The 18,891-nt window shown below is 41.7% G+C and overlaps 2 protein-coding genes across 4 annotated transcripts in view; one reads left to right on the top strand and one right to left on the bottom strand.

Moving 5' to 3' along the window:
* The window catches only part of ALPK1 (alpha kinase 1), a 38,262-nt gene extending 29,430 nt beyond the window's left edge, over nucleotides 1-8,832 (bottom strand). For both annotated transcript variants that reach the window (XM_042812856.1, XM_042812855.1), the window contains exon 1: nucleotides 8,768-8,832. The gene's annotated coding sequence lies outside the window, so the exon portion shown is untranslated. The remainder of the gene's footprint in view (nucleotides 1-8,767) is intronic.
* Nucleotides 8,833-8,883: 51 nt separating this feature from the next.
* Nucleotides 8,884-14,341, top strand: TIFA (TRAF interacting protein with forkhead associated domain). 2 transcript variants are annotated; one of them, XM_042812177.1, is made up of 3 exons: nucleotides 8,884-8,965; nucleotides 9,254-9,353; nucleotides 13,472-14,341. In XM_042812177.1, the coding sequence occupies exons 1-3, from the start codon at nucleotides 8,884-8,886 to the stop codon at nucleotides 14,046-14,048; spliced, it is 759 nt and encodes a 252-aa protein (XP_042668111.1). In that variant the 3' UTR covers nucleotides 14,049-14,341. The 2 variants fall into 2 exon arrangements, with proteins under 2 accessions (XP_042668111.1, XP_042668112.1); XM_042812178.1 differs by lacking the exon at nucleotides 9,254-9,353.
* The last annotated feature ends 4,550 nt before the right edge of the window (nucleotides 14,342-18,891 follow it).

The raw sequence follows: 18,891 nt of genomic DNA, 5'->3' as shown, positions 1-18,891 counted from the left end.
TTTGTTTCTCAGACAAAATTATTTAGGAAATTTTCCACGGCATTATTGTCCTGAAACACAAATTAGAGCTTTTCTCTCTGAAAATACATTATCCTAATTTCCATTTTACTCAGGCTACCCTCCAATTCCAGGGAGACTAATGAAGAGGAAGCAAAGACCTGATGAGTTCCACGCAGAGGCTACATTTATGGATTAATCCCAACAGGGAGCAAATCAACCTTATTCCCAGAGTGTTCTGTTGGGACTCAACACAATCAGTTGAGGACAGGGTAGTTATTTATGACTGAGGCTGTTTTGACTTTCAAATAAACATTTTAATTATTTTAAGTGCTACACTGGAACTTAGAGTACGAGTCCTGTTTTAATTTAGATGGCGGCCTTGCCTTGCTCTCCTCCCTCCTAATCCCAAACCACTTCAGTCATTATGATACAGTGCCAGTGATCCTGATCATTATGCCCGTGACATTTGAAAGTGTGGACCAAAAGCAAAACCCACTGGTCAGGCTGCTAAGAAGAAAGCCCACATGCTCTGTACCTGCAGTGAGGCGGTCTAGCTGAGATTTGTGTGTCTGCCATAGCTTGCTTTACCAGTAGCACCCCTTGGCATAGAACTAATGCACATGAAAAGAGCATCTTAATAGGGGTACCAACTCTGAAACCCATTTGCACACCCTGATCCATCCTTGTGCGATATTTTCTATGCCAGCCTTTCCAAGCAACTATCAGTTTCTGTCAATAAGAGAGAACCTGAACATTTATTTTACCCTCAGCACATAGTAGTGAGCACACATGTTCAGGGCACCCCCAGCTCCCCACCCCATGGATTTGTGCAGATATTTTCTGCAACCCTTCCCATTACCTGTGCCCCAAATAACAGGCTTAGCTTTGTTATCAGATTTGGTGACTTGAGGAAGAAGAAAAAGCAGAAAAGGAAAACTTGCTTAAAATGATTTAGTCTCATAGCAAAAGTTTCACCAACTGACTTAATATTATCCTCTATGGAAAGAAAATCTGGTTCCCTGCTTCAATACACACACATTTGTGCTTTCCTAGAGCGTTTACCTTGCTTGCCAGTACGCGGAGGCTCTGCCACATGAGAGAGACAAGATGATGACCAAACAACAGCAAAATTCATTTGCTAGTGGATTTATTTATTTATTTTACTTCTCTGGCTTAAAGATGAGATGTTTTCTTTCAATAAAGCTGCATATACCAACCGACATTGGCTGTATTAAAATAAGGAAGAACCTCAATCAAAGAGCCTCTCCTAAGGCAAGCTTTCTTGTTAATATGCACCAACATGAAAGGCTTTCTTTTCATCCTATACAACTACAGTGTGTGTAAATTGCAGGGGGCTCATTGGCATAAATCTTGGCTGTGACCTCTGAGGTAAACTGGATTTACATTACTTTCTGACAAGAATTAAATGAAGGCCTTGTGGATATATGAACAGCCTTCTAGACTGCAACAGATGGGCATGAATGTGCTCCCTAGGCAAACTATCAGTGACATCTGTGTCCTCCAAATTCTGGTGGTCTCAGCCAATTAGCAGGCAAAAGGGAAAAAAAAAAAAAAAAGGCAGCCTCTGCACAGCTACCCCAGTCAGTGCTGAGCAGAAGTGCTTCTGTTTAGAAATGGGATCAAGAACAGCCTCCAGCAGCAAGGGGACAGTTATCTGACCGGGTGCAATGCAAGGCAGCACAACAGAAAGCACTGAGGTAATTAGAAAGGATATTAATATGGATACGGGATAAATCCCAGCCTTGGCTGAGCCTGTGAGACTAAAGTAATGGGCTGCAGTGATGGATTTACATGGATAGGACAACAGAGTTCTCTCCACACTAAACACAGAGATGGGTCCAAAGTGCACTCAGTGCCTCCCACAGCCAAGCTGAGCATTAAGGAGCCCATCCCCAGCCCTGTACCCTCTCAGTAAACCCCAGTTCCCCACAGCAACAGCTGCACCCAGGCATGAACTCTGCTGGCACAGGCCTGCCCTGATGGCAGAGCCACCTCTGCCAGGTGCCTCTGTGACGTAGCCAGGCCTGAATCCTCTCCCTACCGCACACAGTCTCCCTTGTCCCAGCTGATAACCAGGTCTGACCCCCAACAGTGTGGGCGCTGGGCAGGCAGGGCTGTGGGGTTGGAGTGTGGTGCCCATGCAAAGCACCTGTTGTTTTATCCTAATGGTGACTTCCCAGAGGTGCCATTTGGGCTGTTTCCCCTCATCTCTGCTCTGCTGCGTGCTACTAGGGGATGCCAAAAAAGGGAATAATTGAGGGGCAGATCAATAAATTATAAAGTCCCCCCCCCCCCCAAAAAAAAGACATAATGAATTTGGTACAGCACATATTTTTAGATCAAAGATGCCTTTGAAGTGACAAACCCTTAATCCATAAACCACTGAAGCACTTCCTTTCCCTCACAAACTACTTGTTGTCAAATAAAATGGAAGTTAAGGAAATTATCTTTATCTGAAAATGGCCAAAAGAAGCCATCATCTAATGACAGCCTTGTCAAAATGACAATTGGGGAAATTGTTAGGCAGGCAAGGCCTAACGACAAGAGGAATAAGCTTGCTGTTTGCTCTAATCTGGTCAGGCAGGCCCCACACAATTCTGCACAGCTTGCCGTGTGAAACAGCCGAGTCTTTGTCAGTGTGAGCGAGGGCCAGGAGGACTTCTCTTTCATGAATATGTATCACCACCCCTCTATGGCTATAGAGAAAGAACCTTCCAAACACCAAAATAAGAAATAGTTAAATAAAACAAACCATCACCATTTTAAAAAAATCTTAAAGCAACAAAATCCTAAACTATGGAGTTGTGCCAGGTGAAAACTATTAAGCAAGGAAAACCGATATTTTGGAAAGGGAGTCAGAAGCATCTTCTTCCCAAAGGCTTTTTTGGATTCAGACTCCAATCCCCAGAACATGGGGAGGAGGCACTTCAAGTCATCACAGAAGCAAAATGGCCTGTTGGGGTACCTGAAGTCTATCACTGTGTTTCATATGGGGCACATTTTCAAACGTGCTGCTTTGGGGTCAAAGCCCAGGTCACAATCACCTACAGGGATCCCACATGTCCTAGGAAGCATACACATGCACAGCATCAAAGATGAAGATAAATCCATGCATAATAAACATCATACAGTGCATTAATGCAATAACAGCGGATTCCTCAACACACAAAACTCAACAGAGGCTTACAGAAGAGGTCCAGTGCTCACCAAAGAATGGATTTCTCAGAGGTATTCAAGACCTTCTACAAATAAAATCCCTTCCAACTCAAGACTGACAGTTTGAATTTTTGGTTCCCTTGAAGTTTTGGAGCTTTTAAAATATATATACCACGTAAATCTTCACAAATTCAAAAAACTAGCATAAAACTGGAGGAGAATCACATCAAGACTACTGGACTGCCAGTGGAAGCTAATGTACAGACAGAAACTGCCTTTAAAAGATGAAATGTCTCAGAAATATTGTATCTCTGTAAGACTGATGCTGACACACATTTAAGCCCAAACGTACTGTCTAGAGCAACAGAATGGCAGGCAGGGTAGGGATGCAGTATTGAACCATGACCATGCTTGTTACAGAAAACCCAAATGAAGCCGTTTTAAGATGCAGTGGGTTTTCTCCCTGCTGGAGAGCAAGGACATTGTTATAAAGCATTCATCAATGTTTGAAAAGTTACATTCAAAAGTTTGTTTTAAACTTCATTTGTAAGACTGCAAACCAGATATTTCTTCTCTATGGAGAGATTGTGATGGTACTAAAAGCTTCAGTTTTTTCTCCAAGCAACAAACGGAATATAAAAGTTTGACTTCCAGCAGAGATATCATGACACAATGCTCAATTTTGAGGGTTTACAATATTATGCAATGTTTGCTGTAGACATTACCATTTCATTAGCATACTCTACTTTACATGAAATCCAGCAATGAATGCTGTCCCTGATCTAAGGCTAATCCTCTTTAAAGAGCTACAGGGTATATTACATGTGGCCACAACCACGGTTGTGCCATGACTGAATCACTTTGAAGCCTATTGAACAACGTTCCCTTGTGAGACTATACACAAACCCCTAAACCAACGCTCCCTGTGCTGTAAAATTCTATTTTACACCGAGATTTTTTGTAAGGGGCAATGTTGCCCTAGTCCTGAGTGAGGAAAGAGGTACAAGACTGCCTTTCCCACTTCCCAGTGACAATTTGTGACTGGAGCATATATGCCTGAGGTAATACAAATACCTATCTCCTAAACACCACATGACAGCTCACAGGGATGCTCTGTCTCACAGACTGGTTTCTGAAATACAGAAGGTTACCGTGGCTCACTCTTTAAAGACTGCCAATATAACCCAGAATGGGAAGGAGATGGAAGATGATGGAGCAATGACAATGCCACACTGATTGACCAGAAACTATAATTACAGCTGACATCAAAGGAAAATGGGTAGTGTTGCATTGTGCCAGTGAAATCCACAACACAAAGACATCATAGGCAGATCAGTTCTGGACAGGATCATGCATATCTTTAAAGAAAAATAAAGGCATCATACACCTTCAAGACAGGCTGCATTTCTTACAATTGGGTGCCCTTAAATGCTATAAAGCGCGATAACAGAACAGTATCTTTCTTGCCACACAGTCCAGAATATGGAATCTTTACCATCTATACAAATTCAAAGGAAAAACAGGAAACACTGAACTACTACTCCTGTTATATATCAGCAAAAGCCAGTTTATTTTAATGCTCATCTTTAACTCTTCAAAATAACTTTCTATATTAAATCACTGCTTTTAAAGAAATCTGGAAAGGATGGTTACATTTAGTCTGCATTGTGCACAGTGCCTATCATCTCCATTGAAACAGCATGCAGTCAGATAGAGTGAGTAGATCCAGTCTCTGTGGTTAAACCTCAGCCCCAGTGAAGGTAATATGTAAATTCCTTGCTATGAAAATAGTATTTCATCCAAAATGTTGTCATCCAACAAATTTAGAAGTGTCACTGTATACCCAGGACACAACACCACAGCACTCCTGTTGTGAACGCAGAGGAATACATAGGTGACATTTGGAAGGAAGTCCCAAAGCTTCTGCTTTCAGCAAAATCACTTCACTGGAGTCTAACTCAATTGTCACGGTTTTTACGTACCAACGGATTTGCTTCAGCACAAATGAAAACAGATTACTTACTGCAGAAAAATACATTTTATCACTGTTAGAATCTTATCAATTCCCAGTAGAGTGTTTAAAATACTTGCCACTACACAAAATGTATTGCAATATCTTTGATGAGAGCTGATGTCTGGTCACTTTGAGAAAGCCCAGCTTTAGGCAGTTTCCACAGGTTAGTTCTAATTTAGAAGAGGAAAGAGAAGAGAATAGCAGGCTGAAATGCAAGGGCTATAATCAACAAAGAACATACTTTCCTTGGCTGAAATTTTTGTAAGAAACATGAACTATTATTTCAGTTCTTACAGTGAATAAGGTCTCTTAATGGTCAGGGTTGGTCAGTGGGATTATGAAGACTAAGAATTTGTTACCTGATGGTTATAGTGCACCAAATCTTCTCTTGTTTAGTTCGTCGGTGTGAGATTTGATATGAAAGATGGGCTTCCCCTTCCTGGCATGCTCCCTAATGCACAAAGGTAAGCCAGAGTGTCATGTTGTGTGCTGCATTACCTACAGCAGCATAGATGCCTCTTCAGTAAGCCTTTTTAAGGACTGACCACATTTAGCTTGAAAATTTGACAAGGTCAAAAGCAGCTGTCGTGATGAGGGTCTACATGGTACCTAAGGAGGGGTTATCTGCAGCTAAGAAAATATCAGAATCACACACAGATTGTAAACTTCCAGGAACAACTACAGAAGGAAATGCTGTATAGCATGCATTTTACCTTCTTAGTCTGAACAAGATTCCATAAAATCATGTGGACGCACATAAGTATGAGAAGATGTATATGCCAGCTGAAAGTGCAGTGACTTGTAAGTGTAGATCCTTATATAGGGATCAAAACTTCAACCATTAAAGGTTGAAGGTAGAGAGTTTTCCAGGTACAGAAGAAAGGAAATGACCACAAAAAAAAAAAATAATAATTTGAAAGCCAGAATCCCAATTATTGGCAAACAAAGAACTGTGGTAGAGCTCACAAACAAAAAAAAAAAAAAATCCCAATTCTTTCTAACTATTTTAAGAAAATGTAGGGGACTCTTTTATTCAAGATCTACGAGGAATGAGCACAGTTACTCAGCAGCTGTGGAGAGAATACTCATCCCCAGCACGCTTCTGTTACGCAAATGATTTTTCATTTCTAATTCTACTGAAATGCATTAAGACGCTAATCTGAAAAATGTGATGCTCCAACATGCTTAAGTATCTAGCTTTTGTTCCAACTTAAAAAAAAAAAAAAAAAAAAGTGAAAGAGCTAACAATTTTTTCTTCCACATTAGGGATTACAGATTTAATTTTGAGCAAGAAGCAAACACCTGCTCTATGGTGTTGCCTTCTTCTTGTCCCATAAAATCTGGAGTTACAGTAGTGTCCATCTCATAGCTGCACAAACTGTCCTCTGGAGACACATTTGCTAAGAAGAAAGGGTTCCAAGGCATAAAGAACGTCTTCACAGACAGCGAGAGGGGCAGGAGGATGGAAGAGAATTGAGGTAAAGGAGAGGCTAGAAGGGTTAGAACAAGATATGCTTGGCAGAAGGATCAAGGACAAACTATGGTGCAAGAAGAGGAAGAAGATGACGAAACTGGGGGAGTGGTGTAAGTGAAGCCCATCCAGTCCCCTTGAAATGGAATTCCTCACTGGGGCTTTATTCAGATCAAACGTGATGGGAAATGACAGAGTTCTTTTTTTTTCCCAAGTAAAGGAGCAATGTAGTAAATAAAATACAGAGGGAATTGCACTCCCTTTTCCCTCTGGAATACCTTCTCACCACCTTGTGGTTCTTGGAGATGGTATCGGGAGTGTCAGTGAAAGCCACTCTTTCTAGCGCACGTCTGGTCTCACTGTGAGCTCCACCTGAATGTCCTGCTTTATACTTGGAATAAGGAGCTCACAAATAAATAAGCCTTTGAGAAACTTTTTCTCTTCTCTTTGAACAGGCGACACTCTGCTGCTGTAAAGTCACAACAATTAATTGCAGAACCCCGCTGCAGGTTGTTACTTGTTCTGTTACGCCTTTCCCAAACGAACTGCTGGAAGCTATCGCTGAAATTACTACCGTTAACTTCAGGTGCCCCGACAGCTCGAGCAACACGAAAACGCCATTTCCCGGTGACTGGTCGAACATTGCCACCTACCGACCCCCCTGCAGCCCTGTGCTGGGCACCGCGAGGATTTTATCTCCCCCAACACCATTACGTACGTGCACACGTTCCCCCCACCTGCACTGCAGGGCCATCATGAACAGCCATGCCACCTGCAGTTTGCCAGGGCAACCAAAGGAAAGAAACAATCCCCACATTGGCATGCTCTGCTGAAGTTTCTCAAAGCTTGTTGGGAAGGAAGGTTTCTTGTTTAGTCACTCAGGGAGAACTAGTAGGAACATGTAGCCAAATGGAGTCCTTTCACTCACCAACCCACAAATACAAACATGAATTGCCTTAAAATTCCATCTCAGAAAGAGTGATTGGGCACCAGCACTGGCTGCCCAGGGATGTGGTGGAGTCACCAGCCCTGGAGATATTCAAGTACCATGAAAATATGGCACTGAGGGACATGGTTTAGTGGGGAAATACTGGTAGTAGGTGGATGAAATAATTTGAGAGGTGTTTTCTGACCTTAATGATTCTGATTCTATGAGTCTATGAAAATAGGAGATGTATTTGCTTTCAGTAACTCTCAGTTTCTCTCAAATTGATAATGACTAAAAGCAATTTAAGAGTTCCTACTATTTTTTCCTGATTTGCTTGTTTGGGATGTGGAGTTACTTGAAACCTCAGGGATCAGATCAAAGTTGTAGAAGAACACCACACCAACCAATCCCAATGCTCCTCTGTACTACAGCCTCCTGTAGTTAGTCATTACATGTAATTAGCCGAGGCAGCTAGGGTTCCTAACCGGAAGCAACACAGAGAAGCCATGCTGGTCGTATACAAGCAGAAACCATTGCACTTAACGTAACGAGCAGGGCTTTTCAAGAAGTCCTACTCCCTTATGAATGGAAAGGCAATGAACAGAGTGTTGGAAATGCAGGCTGCCTTGTGAGAAGAGAACAGCCCCAACCCACTTCTACATCCAAAATCATCCTTGCAATCCAGGGACTGGCTGTGTGGTCAAACCTCATGTTCATCCTCCAGAAAGGAAAGCATTCTTGGGGAAAGCTGCACAGGTTCTGAAAAAACCCAAAGGAGAAGTCAGTTGCATGGGCACCACAAAGCAGCAGGGCTGGCCTTGGTCCCACCACACCACGCTGCCTGGCAGCACAATTACTTGCAGTTTTGCTTTTAACTAAAGAAATTTCAATTGGAGAGGGAAAAAAGTTAACACAGCAATAAATTCTGGTAAACCAAGTAGCTATTTTTTGCAGAAAGTGCCGGGGATTTTTCACTCATAGGGGAAGGCTGAGATCATCTTGCTAAAGCTGGCAGCATTTCAGCCAGTGCAAAGCTTAGAGAAGAGAGGAGCAGAAAATACAGTCCCAGCCAGAATCTAAATGAAGTCATGTAGCACAGTATTAAGTTCATAAACTACCAGGAAAGATATAGTTAACTACTTCTAGGCAAAAATTAGCAGGAAGAGCATGGACTTACCTCAATATCTCCACACAATAAAATAACCTCACCAGGAAAGCTCTCACTGTGCCATGCTCTTGTAAACAGGCTGTATGCGGAAATGAGGGGCTGGCAGAGGTTACAAGAAGCAGCACATGCAGCATTGCACAACTCCAGGCTTTCCAGAGGGCAGTGAGCCACAGTGTGTACAGCCAGCCTGCTGCAGCCCAGCATTCGGTAAGTCAGTGGTGGGGGGACCTCTGCTTCTCTGCTCTCAAAGCCAGCTGAATGACAGCAGGGCACATGCAGCAGAGACACTGGGTGCAGATAAATGCCATAGTGGGAGGGCTGTTGCTAAATAACTTATCAGGCTGTAGGTGCTTTACCTGATTATCAGGTAAATAAAAGAAACTGCACTTGGAACAGTTTATTTGAGCTGAAGCTCATCGTACTTATCAGAGAACCATAGAATGGCTTAGGTTGGAGAGGATTTTAAAGATCACCCAATTCCAACTCCTGCCACAGGCAGAGCTGCCACCTGCCAGATCAGGCTGCCCACAGCCTCATCCCACCTGGCCACGGTACTCAGCGGAGCACAACACCTTTGGGCTACAGCACTTTGCAGGTAAGAGGGATATGGAACTGCATGGGACTAAGAACAGCTCAAACCCTTCTGCTATGGGTGCTGCCCCCTGTTCTGGATGTGGGAGTAACCTAGCTCAGTAGGGAAAACAGGAAGGGAGGGAGTGAAGGGCTCGCTATTCCTGTCAGTCAGCAGGACTGCCACGCACTTCTAGCAAACAGGTATTTTCAGCTCAGCCAGGCTCAGCAGCCCAAGAGCAGTGAGTGCTGTCTTTCCTAGTGGCATTGCTTAAAGCACAAGAAAATAACCAAATACTTGTAAATGCTTAATTTTAAAATGCTACCAGTTCTGCCAAAAACATGTTTTGTAGTTACTATATGCTGTTAACTTGAAGGGGAGGGGCATAAAACTGAAACTACTTGAATTCTTCAGAAAAGTCAAACCCACAAGCCCTAGAGCATGTAGACCTGGTTAGCAGCATGACTGCTGGTTTGAGCTGGTTTGAGTAGATGACCCCAGACAAAGCTGAACTCCCTATGCTTTTTGGAAAAAAACAACCCAAGTACTTGTGTGCAGAGCAGTTCCACCCCAGGCCTCTCCTTCCCTGCCCCTGTTCTGCAGGTCCAGAGGTCCCTGTGGCCCTGCAGGCCTGGAGGGGTCACAGCTTCGAGCAGCAGAGAAAGTGGAGTGTCCCTCCTGCTTCAGAGGGAATTAATGAAGCCAGCGTGGCTTCCACCTGTAACTGCTGTCATGCAGCTCTGCAGATGCATTAGGAGATCGGTTCAGCTTGGGTTTCCTTCAGTGTCTTGCGGAATAGGTGGCTGCATTGCATCTAAACTTTGGGATGTGCCGATCCTACAATAGCTGTGTCTGCTGGCTGGAAGGCTGAGCAGGATCTGTGCTGCCCCATAGGCACTCTGTGCACGTGTGGGACTGAGAGTGAGCAGTACTTCCAGTATGTTCTCTTGTAAATACAGCAAATATCATTTTAACAAGGCTAAGGCTGTAGATAGTGAGCACCCCAAAGTTATGAGCTCTCAGAGGTACACCTGCCTGGAGATGGTTGCTCTTTGTACTCACCTGTGCAAAATGTTAATTTGGTGATAATGGACTATTGTCTGTGTTAGGCACCTAAGATACCAACCACACAGGACAAACCTGTCCAGGAATGATTAGAGGCTGAAAAGCAGCTTGCTGATTGCTGGCCTCCTGCCTTGTCCTTCGCTGCTCGCTGGTAGTGATTGCAGCCTGCATTCCTGGAGGCAGAAAGGGTAGCCATGTTTAGGTATCATCCTTGAAAGCTTTCCACAGCACCCTGATGTTGGTGGTTATTTAAAACAAAAGGCAAAAAACCGAAGTGGATGTACCTTTTTTCTTTGTATTCAGGCTGAAAAATTTATGTTTGCATCTACGGAAGCAAACAGGCAGTGTGCCCTGAACTCCAGCTTGACGGTAAAGCTATCACCATTGAACAACCAGTTAAAACACTCAAGGTGGAGTGCTATGATTTCTCAAGTTAGGCAACCTTGTTCTTAACTCTAAGTGTCACTCTTCTGTCTCTTAAAACGGGGATAGTGGTGTACACTGAAAGAGATGATGCTGTAAGAAAGGAAAGAGGTAAAATCTTGACTGACTCAGTTGAAGGTACAGACAACAGCGTTACAGAGGGCTACCTTACAGTTGCAGGAAAAATCTTTGCTTTTAACTATGGTCAGTTTCCTCCTCTGGATAATATTCTTCAAAATCTTTCTGCTGTGCCATACAATCTAATAAACTCCTTTAGCAGTAATTTGGCACCAAACTCAACCCAGAACTTAAGACAGAGAACTGAGTTTCTGTAGACTGACTTGTGAACTCAGTGAAATCATGTGGTTTCCCCAAAGCCTTTAGCCTTCCCTTGAGCCAAAGCTGACCTTGTGTAACATCTCAATATCCTCTTACTGGAGCGAAACAATGACAAAGGCAGAAAAGTGCACAGAAAGCAAAAGTTCACTCTCCTTCACACAGAGCTGTGCTCTGGGGCTGAAGCATACTGCTGGAACAAGGGATGGATGCAGATGCCATGGAAGCATATCTCACAGATGACAAAGGAATAACAAAGACTCTCTGCCACCAGAGAGTCTTTATACTTTCTTCAAAAGCACGGATCATATGCTCAAGTTAGTTTTCAAGTGAGCTTTGAGATCTGCTTGAAGTTTTATATTTCTCTAAATATCTATGCTTGGCAGAAGCACTTCTGTAGCCTACTTAGCTAAGCAAGCTGTGGTAGCTATATTCCTGTGTCACAACTGCTGCTGTTAGTGTGCTAAAGGTCAGGGAAGGAAGGGATTCCAGTAGATAGGCATACTGGTAAACCATGTATTGTGCTTGGAACTTATTTACAGTGGTATAATATAGCCTTACAAACAAGAAGTCAGAATAAGCAGCGATGATTCAGCTACCCATAAAACAACAGCTTACACTGTAAGGATTCATCCAGCATGATTCAGAGAACAGAGCTGGTAAGACAGCTTGGAGATCTAGGAGAAACACAAAGCATATGCACTTTATATTTGCAGTTAAATGGCAGCTTACAAATAATGCTGTTTAATAACACTTCTCTAGCTAGCAACAGAGCTCATTCTTAGGTTCCCACTTTAAGTACATAATCTTTTCCTTCTTCAGACTAAGTTCCAGTGCAGGAAAATACTGGGCTTGCACTTACAAAGGACCAGAATGCAATGGTTCCTGAAATGCTTCACAGATTTATATTAGGATGTGCTGCTGTTACTCAGATTTTTAAACAGAATATAGTTCATAAGTAACTCTGTGCTGCATTTCAAAAGCTTTTCCAAAAAAAAACAAAAAACAAAAAAGAAACACAAAAAAGAACAAAAAAACAAAAAACAACCCAAAAAACCAAAACACCCTGTAAAGCTTGCTTTCTTGTTTTGGCACCTAGTTTAGTACTTCTCACAGAATCACAGAATCACCAAGGTTGGAAAAGACCTAAAAGATCATCCAATCCAACCAACCACCTATTACCAATAGCCCTCACTAAACCATGTCCCTCAACATAAAATCCAACTGTTCCTTGAACACCTCCAGGGTCAGCGACTCCACCACCTCCCTGGGCAGCCCATTCCAGGGTCTGACCACTCTTTCAGAAAAGTACTATCTTCTAATATCCAACCTAAATCTCCCCTGGCGTAGCTTGAAGCCATTCCCTCTAATTCTACTAGTTACATGAGAAGAGGCCGACCCCCAGCTCACTACAACCTCCCTTCAGGCAGTTGTCGAGAGCAATAAGGTTTCCTCTGAGCCTCCTCTTCTCCAGACTGAACATTCCCAGCTCCCTCAGCCACTCCTCACAAGGCCTGTGCTCCAGACTCCTCACCAGCTTTGTTGCCCTTCTTTGAACCCGCTCCAGGGCCTCAATGCCTTTTTTGCAGACATACTTCTGCAGAGAGCTGGGACTTTCTAGCAGGGTACAGAGAAATTCCCAGAATAGGTGACAATTCTTCTCCTGGGTCTCTGATATTCCAGCTTTTGCATTCATTTTACAAACTGCCACATGAAATCATTTCTAACCACTGTATTTGGTTTCATAAAAGAGGCAAACTCTCTTTAGAGAGAGAAAAAATACTACTTTATTCACATTTGAAATATCAGTGCTTACTGTCAGATGGCATGTGTACAAGTCGGCTGATGTCTAGACAAAGGAATACACTGTAAAGCAGTGTGCAGAGACACAGGTTGTGCTACTATCACCCCTCTGTAAGCCCATAGAGCCAGTCTTACTGTCACTGTTAAGTGCCATCTTTTTTTCAGAGATAAACCCACCTGTGAGGTCCTCATGATGAACTAGTTGTAGGCATTTACAGTCATGTGTGGTCTTCAGAGTTCTGACACATTACAGATCCATGGCAGCAGACAGGAGATGAACTGTTGGGAAGGGGCTAGCATAGAGCAGTCTGCCACTTGGCCCCCATCAAGTCAAGTGGCAGGAAATGATGGTTATCACGGGTAGGGCGTGCTCAACTCCCACTCTTTGTTCCGGTGCTTCACTTAGGTTTGTTGTCAGCCTATTCACTAGAAAATACATACACTAAATAATAGACAATTTACTTGGTTCTGCAGAGATTTCATGCTGTAACTTTACCTTTCCTTGTATTTTTGAGGACTCATTTCACCATGACCTCTTTTGAAGAAGATGAAACTGAAGAAACAGCAACATGCCTCCACATGACGTTTTACCATCCTTGCCAACAAGACAAGATGATGTTTCGTTGCTTGAATTTCTGTAAGCGAGAACAGGTCAGGGCAGATGAAATGGCCAAGTTTGGCCGTGATTCTAACGTCTGCCATTATAACTTAGTGGATACTCGTGTTTCTCGGATCCAGTTTTCACTGCAGTTCTACAGAAAACTTAACAGCTCAGAATTTTGTTTTGAGATAAAGAACATGAGCAAGAAAACAAAGTTGATGGTAGACCAAACAGAACTGGGTTACTTAAACAAAATTGATCTGCCATGGAAGTGCATCATTTGTTTTGGAGACTACCAGATTTTAGCAGAGATTCAAGAAGGAGAGGCCATGGATTATTTCGAGACTCACTTACACTTGGCTAAAGTGCCAATCTTACAAGAAAGTTGCCTGCCATCTCTGCAACCCATACCCGAGAAAGGCATTTTCCCTTCCTTGTCTCCTTCCCAAGGCAAAAGCCCCATAGAGATTGATGAAAATGAGTCATGCTAGCAGCAAGGAGGAAGCTGGATGAGTTTTTGAACATGTGAAGCCTGCACAACTTCAAGAGCTGAAGGCGATCATCTCAACCCACTGTTTCTAATGGTTCTCACTGCTGTATATCAGCCCCCTTACACACAATTTCCCATACAGACATACCAGGTGTCTCAATCCAATTATTGGAGGAGGTGGTTCGACATATGTACACTCGGAGGAAGATTAAGGCAGCAAGATGCCAAATGCTGTCAACTGACTTATTAATCTCAGACGAGGGCTGCTGAACAAGCTCTGAGGCAATTTTTTTTTCTAAAACTGGGACATTACTTTGTTGAACAGAAACTGTGTGTCTGACACCGTGTTTATCAGGGCATACATGCTCTCTGTTCACTACATAATCATGTCCATAGCAACATATTCTATTCAAAACTGTGACTGTGTGCCTACAAGGTATATTTAGCAAGCGTTAATATTTTATGCAAGCAGAACAATGTCCTAGCCCCAGTGCTGGCTAACTAAGGAGGGGTGTCATATCTCACTGCATTTGTTACACTTCGCATTTTGCTTTTGACATTAAATTCTGAACAGTATTTTCAAGCCTAGGTTGTAACGTCCCACATTTTGCAGCTTAGAAGCACTTTGTAAGGATAGCATTTTTAAGTTAATGTTTTTACTAACTTTGCACAGAGATTTTTCTAATATTTTTTAAATAGATGAAAAAAAATATATGTACATATATTTTTTTTGCAAGTAAGCTGTTTTAGTTTGTGAATGTAAATAAACATAAAATGTTATGTAAAGATCCAGATAGATTTTGTAATAAAGCATTTGGTCAGTCAGTAAAGATTTGTTGTCTTCTGCACCTATAAAGTAAAAAGGCTTATGTGAATAAAATGACTTCCAGGACAATCCACCAGCAATATTCTAAAAGTGATGCTGCATCAAGAGTTAACTAAAACGCTTTGTGAGTTTTCTCCCTATTCTCTCTCTCCCCATGCCCCACCTCCATTAGTCTCTTATAATTTCATTTTCACTTAAGTTTTTGTTAGGGGCTCAGCATTTCATTATCACTTCTTTTTTGTCAAGTGTTTTAGACTGCTTGAAATAAACACTGGAAAGGCTCAGAGCAAAGCACTTTTAAGAGTTATCTATCTTATCCTCAAGCATTAACATCTACTGAGTAACTAAATTATCCTAAACGTTCAGAACGCCGTCCAACTTAACTTAACTTAAACTACTTCCAACCTCTAAGCTCTGTAATCTGCTACAGAGTAAACCTCTGCTACATACTGCTCTTGTTCCCACACACATCTGTCTGAGGAGTCCTAGAGTCAGGCTTACATTGAATGGGCTGTCAACCGTTCCCTTTAACCTCCCCAAAACTAGGAAAGCATTTCAACATTAGTCGTTACAATACAAAAAACCACAACATAATCCAAGATTAGTGGAAACAATCACAAATGAGAGAAGTATGTGGAAGGGCAATGAGACCAAACCCAAGTTTTCATGGGATTTCATTCGTCTGTTTCATCCTTACAAAAAAAATGCCTCGTTGACAAATTTTCCACCTGTTGAACTAGCCTCTAATACTCACCCCTCTTACAGTCTTTAGGCTGGATGTGCAATGCAAAACTCAGCTGACACCTCTCAGCACCAATGCCTCTACCAGGTGCCCGGCCCCTCAGCCTAACAAAACCAACCCAGCAGGAATCATCAGGTCACCAGACCTGGTGCCACTGGCTGCTTGGCTTCCATATGCTTTTGTTGTGAGTGTTCCTACTCTCTAATTAGAGAGAGTGGCAAATAGCCTACAAATGCAAACTGTTCAGAAAAGGAACAAGATGAAAACACATTCTGCAAGAAGCTCTTACATTTAATAGCTTTTATGTGGAATCAACCTTTCATATAAAACGTGTGAGATTTCTTAAGTTCATTAATTTGGCAAGTATCTGAGGGAAGAGGGAGTGTTCTGCATTCCCAAGGAACAGCTTTGTTCTTACGAATGCTTTTAAATGATTGCATGGTGACAAGCAAGTTCTTGTTTCGTACCGCTTGGGTCCTCAAAATCAGGTTGCTAGTACTACTGCTAAATAGTGTTATACAGTTCCTATACACTGGCCCTGCCACACAAGACATCAGCCTCCAGCACTAATTGTATTCATTGCTTATACTTTCTCCGCTGTTAATTACAGGAAAAAAAAAAGAAAGACAGACAACCCCAATCATAACTTTTCAGGCTCAGTATATAGACAGAAATTTTTACCACCTACTAACCTCAGGAAAATCTTTTATCTGTTCTGCAGAGTTCCAGTGCTGCATCTCACAAGGTTTTGCATTCACACTGAACAGAGGGGCTCTGTGACTAGCTGTAGGTCTGGAGTGGCACAGTCCATAGCACACCTCTGGAAAGCAGCAGGCAATATTGACCTGGGGAATGGAAAATGAATAATATTTTCCAAACCTCCTTCATATGACAATATAAAAAAGCAAGTGCTTTACTGCGTGAGAGCAGCAAGACTAGAGGCACAGGTACCAATGTTCTAGCACTTACTTCCTGTAGCTTGGTTTATTTCGAGATAAGCTACAGTTTTATTGACTTTGCCATTGCTGAAAGCTCTTAAGGCCCAATTAAAAGCTCACTGGAAACATTCCCACGGAATTCAGAGGTCTGCAGACCAGGCATTAAACAGCAGTTGTGAAAATGTCAATAACTGGCATTATGGTCCTCCAGTGTGTACCTTAAGCAGCCTCCACGAGAGCCATTCTAAATTTGTATCACCAGCAAAAAGAGTCTCAACTGTAGTACTTACATACCTGTACAATACAAAGATGGTCATCTTAAAAGTGAAAAATTAGAGGAACCATTGCACAGGTGCCACTTTCTTAAGCTACAGTGTCAAAAACCAGCACAGTCTCTCACAGCACTTTTGATCCCAGGAAAGCAGTGATAAGGTTCACTTCTAGTATGATTCCCCCAGAACAGTAAAAATATTGTTATTTTCCAGAAAAGAAACACAAAAATTGGTACTGTGGATAAATCACATGCATTGATTTTGTAGTAGCAGTCAACTAGAAAAATACTGGAAAGGATGAGCTGTGCCCCAGACACACAGCCACCTGATGAGTATCCCTACCACACACTAGTTATTAATGTGTGTGCTAACAAAAGAAAATATCAGTACATACGGTCTCAATAAATATTGACACCTTTCCAGAAATTTCAAAACCTTCGGGACATCTTTACTATTCTTATTTCACATCTAAAATGAAGGTGACTCACATAAAAACAAAGTCAGGCAGGCACGATGAGACTGGATTTTGGCAGAATGACTTTTTTTTTTTTCCATCTTGAATATGTTTCTATGGCAATTTTCACCCTCTGTTATACAGCACAAAATTTGCAAGCTGTTGTTTCAGTGAACTTTCAAACCTCCCTGTCATTATATTTAGCCAAACTTATTCAGATAAATGCTTAGTGAAGGAGATTCAGCTGCAGTTTAGGAAACGGCTGGGTTACTTACAATGATTGCACATAACTTAAGAGTAGATAAAATGTTCATTTTTAAATCAAAGATTATTACACATGCCTTATTATCAATATGCTAAAGTCAACATTTCAACCTATTAAAGCGATTGCAAAAAGAAACATTGGAGAATTCTGCATGTACCATACTGTGGGAGGAGACAACGATATCATACAAGATGAAAAAACGTTACCTAAAAAGCAAATAGCCATGCTTGATAAATGAAAAATAATTTCTAGTTACCTCACTATAAAAATCAAGAAACGTAATAGGAATGTAACCATTCAATAGCACACCAAAAGCACTGCATAAGAAAAAAATCTGAGAATTAGCTGGTTTTGAGCGATACATATCCAGCAAAATTTTTTTTTCCTAGATAGACAAAAAATATTTAGGATCCATTCTCATAATGCACAAGCTAACAGTTTGTAGAAGTTAATAAAATTTGCTTTCATTCACAAGCTACACTCTGATAGCCTGTGACAGCTTTCATGATGGCCAGTGCCCGTTTCACTTTAGAAGATGGTGAAAAGATAGTGAAAATGACCATTTTCCATTACAGAAGGCAGCTAGGTAACTCAATGTTCTGAGCATACACTCTCTCCAAAGTCAGATCCCTCAATTTGAAATGATTCTCACAATACTTCACAAGTTATTTAATTGATCATCAACCAATTCATCACTTTGGAGCAGTAAGACTGAATCTTCCTTTAAACCAACTGCATGAGCGACAATTTTGTCCCACTGACTTGAATGAAAATCACTGTTCAGTTTTCACATCAGTGTGTGAAAAGATTGAAGAGTTTGGATTAAGGGGATTCAAAATACAAATTGATTGGACAATTTGATGCTTACTTTTCTTATTACTATTTTTAGGCTTTACTCTCAAGTCTACTGTTCCAGTTCAGGCAAAAGAGAAACACAGGAAAGTTACCCCTCCAGTATGATAGCAAAGCAAGCTGGCAAAGTGCCTAGGAGGCTACATAAAGCTGGCAACTGAAGTAATTCAGAAATACAACTCCCCCTTCACAGAATTTAGTTGATATCCTGAAGACACTCCTTTTATGTCTTCCAGATAATCAGAGGGAATTCAGCATCCTTGGGTTCCACACACATGGGCAGAAGCTGCCATTAATCATATATTACTAACTTAAGTGGAAAAAATAATGCATGCATTAAGGTAGATGCTTTTTTTTTTTTTTTTTTTTAATTTCTCTTTTTTTTTTTCCTACTTGGGATAGCTAACAGCATTCACAATTGCAGAATACTAAGACAGTATTCTCTGAAACACTAACTTTCTACTAGTCAAGTAACTGCCCAATCACATCAACAGA

This window comes from Centrocercus urophasianus, unplaced genomic scaffold (assembly GCF_019232065.1).
Source record: "Centrocercus urophasianus isolate 14NV4802_14NV808 unplaced genomic scaffold, USGS_Curo_1.0 seq_13, whole genome shotgun sequence".
Lineage (NCBI taxonomy): Eukaryota > Metazoa > Chordata > Aves > Galliformes > Phasianidae > Centrocercus > Centrocercus urophasianus.
The sequence above is the reverse complement of the archived record's forward strand: the minus strand, read 5'-3'. Positions and strand labels throughout refer to the sequence as shown.

What these genes read in the sequence shown, in the direction of transcription:
- TIFA (XM_042812177.1), top strand. Translation starts at nt 8,884, where the DNA reads ATGCAGCATTGCACAACTCCAGGCTTTCCAGAGGGCAGTGAGCCACAG. An exon ending in CTGCTGCAGCCCAGCATTCG is followed by an intron (nt 8,966 to 9,253) that starts GTAAGTCAGTGG and finishes CTCCTGCCACAG; the next exon opens with GCAGAGCTGCCACCTGCCAG. An exon ending in TGGGCTACAGCACTTTGCAG is followed by an intron (nt 9,354 to 13,471) that starts GTAAGAGGGATA and finishes TGTATTTTTGAG; the next exon opens with GACTCATTTCACCATGACCT.